Source organism: Dinoponera quadriceps, unplaced genomic scaffold, assembly GCF_001313825.1.
Source record: "Dinoponera quadriceps isolate SergipeBrazil2010 unplaced genomic scaffold, ASM131382v1 scaffold2183, whole genome shotgun sequence".
In the NCBI taxonomy this organism is placed as follows: domain Eukaryota; kingdom Metazoa; phylum Arthropoda; class Insecta; order Hymenoptera; family Formicidae; genus Dinoponera; species Dinoponera quadriceps.
The window spans coordinates 1,497,597-1,510,441 of record NW_014556922.1 but is presented as its reverse complement, the minus strand read 5'-3'; the positions used below and the strand labels follow the sequence as shown (position 1 = coordinate 1,510,441).

The following is a 12,845-nucleotide window of genomic DNA, read 5'->3' as shown; positions in this document are numbered from 1 at the left end:
ACGACATAGATATATAAATAATATCGCGGTTTTAAGCTTCAAGCATGTTCTTGTAAATAATGCAGTTCTCTCAATCTTACCGGTACAATTCACAGAGAATTTATTCGTGCGAACGTCGTCGACTTCAATCGACTTGTTCCGTCGTATTATGTAAATAATAATTACAATTACCGCGTTTAAATTATAGGTATCGACAAATATAATTACTAAACTGTAAATCGACAAGAGACAGACGACATGAGAGTTTTTCTCGAAATAATTAAGTGATCACCGTTTAAAACAATTCCGTGGGTTGGACAGATATTTACTGTACGACGCGAGAATCCGAAGTGGTAATCTTCTAATTATCTTGTGAACGTCGGTTGATTTTTATCATAGAGAATTATTTTAACTGAGTTTACAGAAGTAGGAACGTCACAAAAATAAATGCACATTGTTGTTACGAAATATTACATCTTTTTGTAAGTTTTTATATACTTAGTATAAATTAATCTATACTGAAATTAATGAAATTGCAATAAATCATTGCGAATATAGGAAGGTTTGATTATAAGTGTCTCGGAGTTAATTGTAATTAACTGACAAACTGCAATAGAATTCTAGTTTGAATGTATAAAATACAGTGTCTTTCTTCTCGAATGGAAATTAAGCTGAGATAAATATATGATTGTTATACTTTTGCAAAAAGTAATGATGTCTTCATTGTTTACCGTTTCCTTTCATGTCGCATTTACTCCATGAAATATAAGATTTTCCTCTTTAATTTGTATATTTGCACATTCCAATGCGATTTCTTTTTAACCGAGCTTTTAAACGTTGAAGAAAAAACCATCTTATTTGCTTTGATCGCTTATAATAAACGCTTATGAATAAACAGTGACTCTTTTAAGTTTAATCGTTCACAAAAGCTAAACGAATTACCGTAGGAAGTTCGTTAGAAAATGAATAGAAAACTAAAAGTTTCTCCTTTAAGATGCATGAATCGCATTTTTTATGCAAATTATATATCGATGTAAAAACTGAGTTCAAAGGTGAAGTTGAAAACCGAACTGTCGTCATTTCTAATTTAACTCGTTGTAGTTCGGGAAACAACTAATAATAACGTCACGAAATTAATACGTCTGAAAAATAGAGACTTCAAGCTTTAAAATGCTTTTTAAACCATCCTCTTATCGTTATTTTTACGGAAGTTATAGCCAGTTGAATTTTGCCTGTGTTTTAATACAAGGAAAAAGTACGGTTGACAATTCATCGTGTCGTACTACTTAAGAAGTGCTACTCATCTTCAGGCGGCTGACACTACTGTTGAGTTGTATCACGACCACAATTCGCCAGTAAGTACGGTGGCGGCTCGTAGCGGAAACTTTGGAACTAAAGTTTGGCAGAAATAATGGATCCGATAATTCTACCTGACTCCTCAGGGGTTCCTTATTTAAGGGGTCTCAGGAATTGTCCTAACATCCCTGACAAAGCGGTTTTCGCAAAAAAAAGAAGAAAAAAAAATGATTATTAAATACTTAATAAACTTCGGTTCAATCAGGTAAATTGAAATTGAACGTATTGCACGAACATCTGGTTCTTATCATTCGTTATTACCGGTAAAGATGCGCGGATAAAATGATGAACGAGGCCGTGTTCTTGTTGCGACCGTTGCTGCTCCGCTACTGCTGATGGAGAATTCTTCGAGATGCTCCGACACGTTCAGAAGTTTGAGTCATCCGCAGGTCAAAAACGGCAGGAGCAACGCAACAAGCGCAGCTCGCCTCTAAATCGAAAAAATATATATTTTTTTCCGGTATATCATATTCTTTTTATCCGCGCATGAAATGAAACGGGCGATGAATACGACAGAAAGCTGAGAGGATAATTCCTAAGACCCCTTAAATAAGGAACCTCTGAGGGGTCAGGCAGAATTATCGGACCCGTTATTTCTGCCAAACTTTAGTTCAAAAGTTTCCGCTACGAGCCGCCACCGTACTTACTGGCGAATTGAGGGCGTGATACAACTCAACGGTAGGGTCAGCCGTACTTTTTCCTTGTATTAAAACAGGTAAAATTCAACTGGCTGTAACTTCCGTAAAAATAACGATAAGAGGATGGTTCAAAAAGCATTTTAAAGCTTGAAGTCTCTATTTTTCAGACATATTAATTCCGTGACGTTATTATTAATTATTTCCCGAACTATATCGAGTTAAATTAGAAATGGCAGTTCAGTTTTCAACTTCATCTTTGAACTCAGTTTTTACATCGATGCTGTGCAAATGCTGTGCAAGAATAACTGGTCTAATATGTTACGAGTGTTTAAATACAATAGACCCATTATGAGTTCATTTTTATATATTTTATACAACTAAAAGCGAACATCATTGGAATAATGTGAACGAAATTTTCATTAGAAAATAAATATTAAAAGAACTCTCGTTTAAATGCACACACTATTTATTTAGAATGCATAATCGTACGCTTAACATACCTGGCCTAAGGGAAATCACAATCGGCGTTTTCGGTCATTCTTCTTTTATTTCTCATTCTCTCTTCCTCTCTCACTTTTCTCTCTCTCTCTCTCTCTCTTGACCTTGCACCGGATATAAATTAGAACGAATTGATTTTTTTCAAATACTTAGAGAATTAGAATCAACTATATATATATATATAAATGACCGTCGATATTCTTACGATGTACACACAACAAACTCACGTTTATTATCTCTTGGCTCCATTCGTTACACGAGTATAAATAATAACGTAATACCGACTTAGAAACTATTTTATTTCTTCTTCTTCTTTCTCTCTCTTTTTCTCTCATACACACACACACACACATACATATACGTGCGCGCACATACACACACATTCTCTCACTTTCTCTCTTTCGATTTTTCTATAGAAGTTATATCTACGAACCGTTGCGAAGAAAAATTTCGCGAGAATTCTCAGGAGCGTGATTTTCTTCCACTGATTTTTCATGCTAATTAATTTTTTACATAAGTTGCACATTGCCGACGATTCATATTTTTTTCTCTCTACTGTTCCACTTTTCTCTTTCTTTCTCTCTCCCTCTCTCTTTCTTTCTCTTTTTTCTAAACGCGTCTCAACCTCGCTCGGCTATATTTGATAGATATCGCAGCCGAAGGAATGATTGTACGAATGAAAATGAATTTGTGAAGCGCAGACACGCGAGTGACGTTTCGTACATAAACACTATGCCGATTATCGCCATGTCAACGTGTCATGCGAAGAACACAAGTTACGCCGTTGATCTACTCGTCGATTAACAATCGTATTAACATATCTCTCTCATAGAGGCTATTTCTGCATGTTATTCGGATCTCGGTGCGGCATCGAAATGAAGAGGGGAAGCGTCCGGTCGTGCATCGCGATGTCGATGTTGTTGGCGAAAGCGAAACGGCGGGATATCCGTCCCATAATAACAAAGGGATGCGATCGAGAATATTAATTGGAAGCGTGAGCGTTAATTTTCAGCATCAGGACACAGTGATTGAATTCGACGGTAAAATTCGCGATTATACGCATACGGAAATCGTTCAATCTCCGTCTGTAATCCAATTTGAAGTAATTTTCATTATAAAGAGTTCGCAAGAAACAAAAGTGACGGCCGCGCGCAGACGGACGAAATCAAGCTCGATTTCCGTGCAAAGCGTCGATAATCGCAAACGTAAACATAGTAACGGGGATGACACAATCCGCCTCGATTTACATCACGGCGAACGAGAGCGTAACGCGCAGGATTCTTGAGGTCTTCTGAAATAGCGCTCGCTCGCTCGCTCGCGAATCGCGCAGACTGGGAAGAAGCTCTACGGAGACGAGGTCGACGTCGACGACCACCACGGTCACTGCAGCCTCGGCGACCAATATTGCGCGGCCATGTCGGGTGCCGGTTGACCTGGTACCGCGATCGGCACGCTCACGCCGGGTGATATCAGACCTGGAAGAGAATTCGCGAGATTTTAATTCAGGCAATTCCACGTGCACGAAGTCGGGGAAGCGAGGTTGGCTAAGTATAAACATACAACGCGCGCGACTGCATCGTATTCGCGGATTACCTCTCAATGGACGCTTCAAATTCGCTTCGATTTGATTCCCCAATATGTGTGCGTCATCACGTAAGAAAAGAGGAACGACAGTGTTCGCGATTCGTTTCTATCGAGACCTCGACTTGTTTCTACGTCACGTTGTATTTTGCCACGGAGAAAACACGTTTTGCCGTAACAGCAAATTGTTTGGTAGTACAGTGACAGCAAAAAGATTTGTTACACGGAAAATATAATTTTGCTGTTGTAGCGAAACCTGTCGGCATAACTAAATTATTTTGCTATACATATATCCAGCAAACAAGCAACAGTAACAAAACTTGTCTCCTCCATGTGTGTTCCGTACTTGCCGTTAAATGGAATGAAGCGAGCAGCAAGAATTCCAAAGACGTATTAGTATAAGAAAACAGACACGCGATCTCTTTCGCGCGAATTCGCCGAAATATCAGCCGGACTAGTGTTCGATACGCGAAGCTTGCAATTCACAGACACCGCGGCGAGGCTGAATCGCGTCCACCGATATTCACAGGAGGGGGAGACGCCGCGATAGTTCGTTGCTCGCTCAGGGTTTTGGATGGTGGCAGAAGCGTGTGTGTAATCCATTACCGGCGGCCTCGATAGCGTGTTATCCATGGTAGCCGTAGTAGTAGTCCATCGGCTAGAGTGCAAGCAGCGAATGCAGTGAGTGCGGTAGACACTCACCGGTCGAGCTGGCGTTCTGATTGTACTGATTGAGACCCGCCGTGTGGTAAGGCTGGGTCGGACTGCAGGTCGGCCTGGCGCCGTAGCCGAGATGCAGCGGCTCGTAACTCGGCGGTCTCGCGACCCCGCACGAATAGCCGTTGTCTCGTTGCTGAAGACACGCGCCCGGGCTCGGGCCGACGGTCATGCCGACGGTCATGCCCATAGGACTCATGCCACCGCCGGCCGACAGTGAGGACATGCTGCTGCTCGTGTGCTGGTTCTGTTGACTGGCGCCCGACATCGTGAAGCTCGGCATCGATGTCATCGGGCTGCAACGCGGAAGAACAAACCGTGTCAGAGTCGCGAACGTTTCGGGGAGAAAGAACATTTCGCTGGAACAGCAAATCGTTCGTCGATACAGCGACGGCAAAGGCAAATTTGCTTGGGTAGCGGAAAGATTTCTTGAGAGTATTCATTGCTACATGGATACCAAAGTAATTTAATTGTGCCGATTAAATTTTACCGGTTGTCGTAACGTTTTGTTAAAACGGCAAAATTATTCTTTCCGTGCAACAATTTTTTTTTGCTGTCACTGTATCAACAAACAATTTGTTGTTCCAGCAGAAGCTCGTCTTCTCCGTGTTTCCGATTTAACGTTTTCTCCAAAACCGTCTTTCCGATATCACCGATATCTCGATCGTTCGTTCCGTTCAACATCGCTTGTCGTTTCCGTAAAGTGTATTCTTCTGAACTAGCTTATATATTTCTATTTCGACGCGAGATTTGCTCGAGTAAAAATTTCGGCCCTGTGTTAAACCTTTAACCTGTAACCTTTAATTCTACAACACAGTAACAGCCAAGATAGTTTGATTCGACTATCTCTCTCTCTCTCTCTCTCGCTCGGGTGTTCGTAAAGGGTTGTCAACGCTCCTCGCTCTCACCTGTACGAGTCGGGCATGCTGGGTATTCCCGGGTAGACGGCAGTGGGAGCGAATCCGTGGTGTATCCTCGGTGGCGAAGGTGGTGCCTGCGGTGGCGGCTGGCCACCGAGTATTCCCGAAGGCGGCGGCGGCGTCGGGTGACCAGCGGCCACCAGACTCACGCCGGCAGTGTGTTGCTGTTGCTGCTGCTGTTGCTGCTGCTGCTGTTGCTGCTGCTGCGGATTGTCCCTCCGTTGCGTGCGCAATTTCTCCTCGCGTCGCCACTTCGCCCGCCGATTCGAAAACCAGACCTGAGTTAGTGAACGAGAAGACAGACGAAGATACAGGTCAATCGCTAGCTACGGAACTTTCATGTCGGCTGACAGTCGTGGATGCAACGTGGTTGCTCCGTTATCACGCGGAAAACTCGACGGCGCCGATTTGTCTCTGTGGGCCTCTCATTAATTATAACGAGATCCTCGTGATCTCGGTGATTTTCTTCGGGTCGACAGGCTTGGTAAGATAATGAAATTGTACGTGCGCACGAAAGGAGATACCGTGAAATCATGCGCAAGGTCAATTTGATGAAGACGATCTGAGATAAGATCGCAAGAAGGGATACCGACGTAACGGAGACACGAGACACCGTTTTCATTCGGAAGCTGTCAACCTCCCTGCAGCCGCGGTACAAAGTCAACGCTCATTAACAGAGTCATTAAGACTTCGGATCAAGTGAGACAATCAAGACGCGTGGATCAGACGACGCAACGATTTCCCGATGCTGAAATTTATAATTGTCAATTCTCAACGACGTTCGCAGCGATTGTAACGGATGGCTACTCGCTGACAACAATTGTTGCGCAACAGTAATTGTCATCGCATCGTAAAAAATGCTCGGCGCTCATCCGACGATCTCGATCGCTTGATCCCATTGAGGTCTATTCGATTCTCGATCGGTTTCACGCACTACCAAATAGTCACCTGTATTCGCGCCTCGGGTAGGCCGATCTTGCCGGCGAGTCTTTCCCTGGCGAACACGTCCGGATAGTGCGTCCTTTCGAATTCCTTCTCGAGAGCGTCGATCTGCTCGTTGCTGAAGCTCGTGCGGTTCCTCTGCAGCTTCCTCTTGAGGCGGAGGCGCGCCTGATCGTCGTCGGCGCCGCCCGAAACGCTGCCGGCGTTGCTGTTGTCACCCCCGCTGTTCGTCTCGTCCGAGTGCGCGCCACCCTCCAGCTCGGTCACTGCAACAGTAAAATCGTAACGTGCACCATTATCAACGTCTTTCGCGCGAGCGATTATTACGGGCCGGCGATCGTCCTCGGTTCGTTTCTCCAGCCAGGCGTGTTCTTGTACTCTCGAAATATCTCGGGGTGAAGTTTCGCCCCAAAAGCGAAGCGACACCAACTCGAGTGATTTTTCACTCGTACAAGGTGAATTAGAATCTGATCACTCTGAATCGTAAAGCGAAGACTTTCACGCGATATTGAAAAGTAAATACGATTTCACTCGGAATCAGAAAATAGGAATAGATTTCTCCTAATCGATCGATATATTCTCTAGCTTGAGTGAAACTCAGATGTCTCGCCGTGCTGAAGTGTCGAGCTACCGATCGTCCTTTCGCCTCTCTCATTGGAACAATGAGCTTTTATTACGAATTTCAACAGTTTCGAATTTTTAGTTTCTCGTCTAATCGAGAAACAGACCCGAGTTGAAATTTTACATTCTACGTTAAGTCTTCAAGTAGAAAAGACGGTGATAACCTTTCTCATTTGTAGCTTCAAAGCAGCACGATGGAACAACCTTCAACACTTGATGTAAAACTAAATTAGACTTAAACTGGGATTCAAATTTCGACTCGGGGAGTTATACATCGTCGAGTGCTGGTGTCAATGTCAGTGTTGGCCTTTCGCTTAACGCTCTCGTCGAATTCAATATCGACGAACAATAACGCGGATATCCGGACGGACGTCATTCTCAGTGAGAATCTGCATGCGTTATTAACGCGCGATTACAAAGGGACGCCGCTCGAGGGTGGTGCCGACGACGACGAGAGATCGGCGGCGCGTTATCGATGTCAGCGGACGCGCGATAACGCGACGCTCGATTTAGGATTTCGCGGGTGCTTCGCTCACCCCGGCTTTCTTATATCAATTCCTCTACGCGCTACGCTCACACGTGTGTGCGCCTCTCTCTTTCTCTTTCTGTGTATGTGTGTATACATGTGGATGTGCGTATGTGGGCGACGAACGGTAGCGGTATAGGCAGGCGTCGCCGGGTGAACCTTATCGTCGGTTTCTGGGTGAGCGCGTCGAGGCATCACCGGGTTTGCTTCGACGACGAGGCGCGCGCGATGAGGGGACGGGGACGCAAGGTAGAGAGAGGAGAGAACGACGGTGGAGGACGCGCGGGCTAGAGGCAAGGGGGTGCCCGATAAGACGACGGGCGTCCCGACGCCAGTCGCCGGCCACCCCCTCACGAGATACGCCACTGTCATTCCGCGCGTCGACCAGCTCTCTCTCCCCGAGTTGGAGGAGCTCGGTGGTGTCTGGCGACACGTGGCATGTTGCCGTCATCGACTCGATTATACGTACTTTGCGTAATTCTACGCTCTGTATACGCTATTTTCTCTCTCTCTCTCTCTCTTTCTCTCGGTACGAGCAAATGCGGTCGTTGTAAATCGCGCTGGTAATAAATTAAAATCTCTCCGAAGTAGGTCTCTTGTGTGTGATTCTGTCCGATTGAAAATAATGCGAACACGACAGGAATGGTTTTCGATACGCTTCGTTGCTTGGGGAGATGAGGGGAGCACGTGGCGTGCGAATGTGGAGAATCCATCTCAACAAGTACCGAAAATAATGATCGCAAACGTCACACATAGAGTAACTCCGATATATTTGCCTAAGGAAAACTTATCAATATTATTATTTAACTATACAATATATTATTATATTGTTATATATACAATATATCATATATTATTATATAACTATACAAATAAAAACTATTGTCTACTGTTATAAAAAAGATTGGAAACACGAAATATTTACTTTTTATATTTAACAGGTCAACTTTTAGAAACTGTCGTATTTCTGCCATACATTCCGCAGGGATATACGGCTTATAAGAAATTTGCAAATAATACTTATAAATAAGACATAAAATGATACAGTAACTTGTTTCACAACATTGCGGACAAATTACTCCCATCCTTTCTACTTCTCTGACTTCTGCGGCGTGAATCCCCGCGCGCAGCGTAAATACCTGCGCAATTACCGCATCTCCGCGATATATTTTAATTACCGCTCGCTGCAGCTTGACGGCCGCAGGTCTCGACGCTCGTCATCGGCCGTATAATCGACGCGACAAACTGACACGCGCGGTCAGAAAGTATCGGGACACAGTTATTTCCGATACTCGTAGTCTCGGAAAACCGTCGGGCGGATCGCTTGCCGCCCGGAAGACGGGTACAACGAAAACGCCCGTAATAATCGTCGTGTAAGCGGCAAAATCCGGGATACATCTTCACCCCTCCCCGGTTCTCCATCCCCCGCCGGAGGATTCGCTCGAGGAAGCTGGCTGGCAGACGGCCACGCTGGTAGCGGCAAAGTTCTCGCGACTCGGCAGGGTTGGTTGGCTGCCTCGAACTTCCTCGCGCGCTCGGGAATCGAGTGCGACGTTGGCGCACAAGTTCTCCGTTTTCCTCTCTTCTCCCCTACCGCGCGCGCCTTCCTTCCTTATCCACCCCCGAATTGCTCCTTCGTAACCGTGCACTGCAAACGATATCTTTAGGGTGGAGGAGAGGGTGGCGGTCCTCTCCGTCAGTATCTACGACGCGGGGTTAACGCTACGAGGGTGTCTTAAGCGGTAATTAAAACCGCCTTATCCCTCCCCGCTCTCACCCTCGTCCTCTCTTGCTCCCGCACTTCCGGAGAACTCGGGGAGCAAGTTCGGGGGGTTCTCCTTGCCGCGGTTGCCGTGGATGCTCCCGTCTTTACTATCACGGCCGGAGTCGCGCCCTCGCCGCTTCCTTCGTCGTTTCTCCGCGCGACGCTCGCGCGCGAGTTTAACGCCGATGCGGAGCTCAGCGCGAGAGCGGCGCACGGGCGTTCAAGAGGAGAGAAACTTGAAGGGCTGCACCGCCGAACAAAAATCCACACGTCAATTCTCCGCGACGCTCTCTTTCCTCCTCTCTCTCTTAAGCGTTAAACGATTACTCGCAGCAACAATGCGAAGATACAACAGTTGGTAAATATCGAGTTGCTCGAGGCAGGGCTGTTTTTTTAATCACGGATCAAACGGTGGACTTCTGTCCATTCAAGTTCGAGAGCATCTCTGTTAATATCTCAATCTTGTACGCTGTAAAATGCCTGAACGGGAATTAGTCGATTAATTCGTGTAAGTTCATCGAGAAACTTTCACATGTCTATTTATACCTCGGCGTGAGTCGCCGAGAAGGCGATCAATTTGATTAACGATTAGCGGCCTTTTTCCGCCGCTCGACGAACTGTTGTGTGAGTTATCGTGGTGAAGCCCTCCTCCGGTAATGGTAACAAATCATCTGGGCGATACTTGTTTGTATTCTTTAATGAACCTTAGCTTTAAATCTCGAGGACGCTGAAAGTGTCACAGCGTCGAATCTGTCTATCTACGTGCTATGGATGGACGGACGCGGAGAGGGCAAGAGAAGACAAAGAACGAAAGAGGGAGAGAGAGAGAAAGAGAGAGAGAGAGAAGGGAAGAGAGGAACCCTCCCGAGTCTCTTTCTCTCTATCTCTCTTGCTCTCATCTCCGTGCTAAAGAACGTTCGTAAGGCAGGAGCTAAACGCGGGACCATTTTGCTCGTGGAGGGGAAGAATCCACGCCATCCAGGCAGCTTCTCTCGTTTCCCCGTTGTCCCTTCGCGTTTCTGGCCCCCAACCGGATCATTCGCATCTTCCTTCAACGAATTATCCGCCAACCGGGAGCTGCCGCGCGTTCGAGCGTGATGGCGGAACTACGTTCGAGGTTTAATCTACCGGCGTCGTCGCGTGCATTCGGCATTTCCCGCGACACTTTTCCCGCACGCGAGATGGTCGCGCGACCGAGCGCTCCTGTGTGTGAACACACGATTTCTACCGGGACCCGAAGATAACCCTCCCTCGATAAGGCTTGACAAGTCGAGGAAAGCTGCGTTCACGAGTTGAAAAGAGGTACAGCGAATTTGTTTCGGTATTAAATAATTCAATGTAAAATTTGCTAGATCAGAAATAATCGATCTTCGGAGCGAAGGTACAAGAGTTGGATTAATATCAATTTCTTCGGAATGCGTCGCAACTCCCGGAAGATCATCTTTCGAACGATTTCTCGTCGTCCGGAATCGCAAAGATCGCAAAGACGATCAGGAAGAATTACTCTGTCTCTCTCTCTCTCTCTCTCGGTTGCTCAAAACATGTCGCGAGCCTTCTCGAAGGGGTCTCCGTTAATGGACTTGGTGGTGCACTTAGCTAAACGCTTTAAAGACCGCGACGGACGAGGGACGGAGAGGGCGAGTGATATTGTTCGCGAACATACTCGCGCGACAATACCGATCGCTATTGCGAGGTCCTATTGTGGCGGGCGGTATCGGTAGTTTACTTTCAATCGTCGCGCGATCGCCGAGAGCCAGCCGGCAAGAATAACAAGAGCGCAGGGAGAAACAAAGGGTCCCGGACGAGAGGGAGACGATTTCAGCCGAGCGCGAGAGGAACTACCTCGCCCTCCTCCTTCGAAAGTTTCTGTTACCCCCGTGCCCTCCTGACTCTTCACGAGAGTCACTCGAACGAGAAGTTAAAAAGAGAGAGAAAAAGAAGGAAGAAAGAAAGAATGAATGAAGAGAGAAACAAGGAAGGACCTTCGGGGGTTTCTACTAATCCCCCTCGTGACCTCGGCGGTGGAAAGTATAACGAGGTGAAATGCATGCGTCGCTGGCATGATCGCTGGACGAACAATGCTACACTTACGCGCGTGATTCGCGACGGTAAACGGTGCGTGCCGCGCGCACGTTTGTCGAGGAAGAGCGCTGCTGCCTCCTCCCTTCGTCCTCTCGAGCGGGCGAGCAACAAACAACGAGCGCAAAAGTGGCGAGCGCAAAGTGGCCGACAGAGCTTCGCCCAGGCGCGCGATTAACGCGGTTCGTTTCCTCCGAGAGAAGAGAGGAACGTTTTCACGGGCGAACCAGGAGGAGTGTTCGTTCTCGATGCGGCGCGCTCAACGATCGAGGCACGCGCGTTTGTCCACCCTGCACCCTCTTCTTTCCTCCTTGCTGCGCCTGTGCTTGCACTTAAATTATACCTCGAGTGCGTTCGAGCGAAGGAATTAAGTGGTTTATTACTTCCGCGTTCCGCGTTAATTATTTAAGTAGCCGCGGTCCATTGTTAGCGTCTGAGAGAAATCGGTCTTCCGAATTATAATTTCATTCGACTTCGCTCCATTTGTTTTCGTTCATTTATGAGAATTGCATCCCTTTAATACAAAGATACGTAATAATTGGTGTGCGCAAGTGCAAGAATTTACACGTGTGAAAATTTTTTAACAATACATTTGAAGACCGCCAAGGACATGCGATTGAAATCGATGTTGTTACTTAAGTGATTCTCATGCATTGTTAATCTATTTAAGAGTTTAAATTTGTCAAAAAGATCCAATCTGATGTAAAAGAAGGGATAGTATTTCACGTCGTCGATCGTAGGTTCTATCTGTGCGATTTTCTCTTGTTCCCGTCTCGGTCTCGAGGAATGACGAGATCGGCACTAAACGCGCATAGCCGAGAGTCTATAAGCGACATTTTACGGACGCTCAGGAGACCGGAGGGATGACACGGTGTGAAGGGAAAGTTTCCAGGGTCTTCCAGGCACCAGATGCATCGCGCGATCGAATGGCGTACAGAATGGCAGCGATGATACAGATGTTACGTGCGTCGCGCAATGCTCACTCGGCCGAATAAGAGTCAACGTCGACGTGGAAAGTCCGACGGCCATTATTATTAGAGGGGTGCCCGGCTAATAACGCGTAATGCCGACCGCGGCCGCCCTTTTTTTCGCGCATTTTTATTAGCGCGTCCCTCGACAGGGATGATAGAGAGAGAAGAGTATACTATGCTTTCCCCTCGCTGTGATGCCATAGGTGCGCGCGACGCACGACGAGGCAGAAGAGAACAGATCGTTTGGGGGGG

General features: G+C 46.6%; 1 protein-coding gene across 4 annotated transcripts in view; it reads right to left on the bottom strand.

The window, feature by feature from the left end:
• Nucleotides 1-2,802: 2,802 nt before the first annotated feature.
• Nucleotides 2,803-12,845, bottom strand: part of LOC106748469 (paired box protein Pax-6-like) — a 101,960-nt gene continuing 91,917 nt past the window's right edge. For 2 of the 4 annotated variants that reach the window (XM_014627000.1, XM_014626999.1), the window contains exons 7-10: nt 6,638-6,897; nt 5,678-5,967; nt 4,755-5,065; nt 2,803-3,946 (exon numbers count right to left, since the gene is read on the bottom strand). In XM_014627000.1, the coding sequence (XP_014482486.1) occupies nt 3,852-3,946; nt 4,755-5,065; nt 5,678-5,967; nt 6,638-6,897 (956 nt within the window). In that variant the 3' untranslated portion in view covers nt 2,803-3,851. Of the gene's footprint in view, nt 3,947-4,658; nt 5,066-5,677; nt 5,968-6,637; nt 6,898-12,845 lie in introns of all 4 variants that reach the window. The other 2 variants (XM_014627001.1, XR_001374758.1) reach the window with 2 other exon arrangements.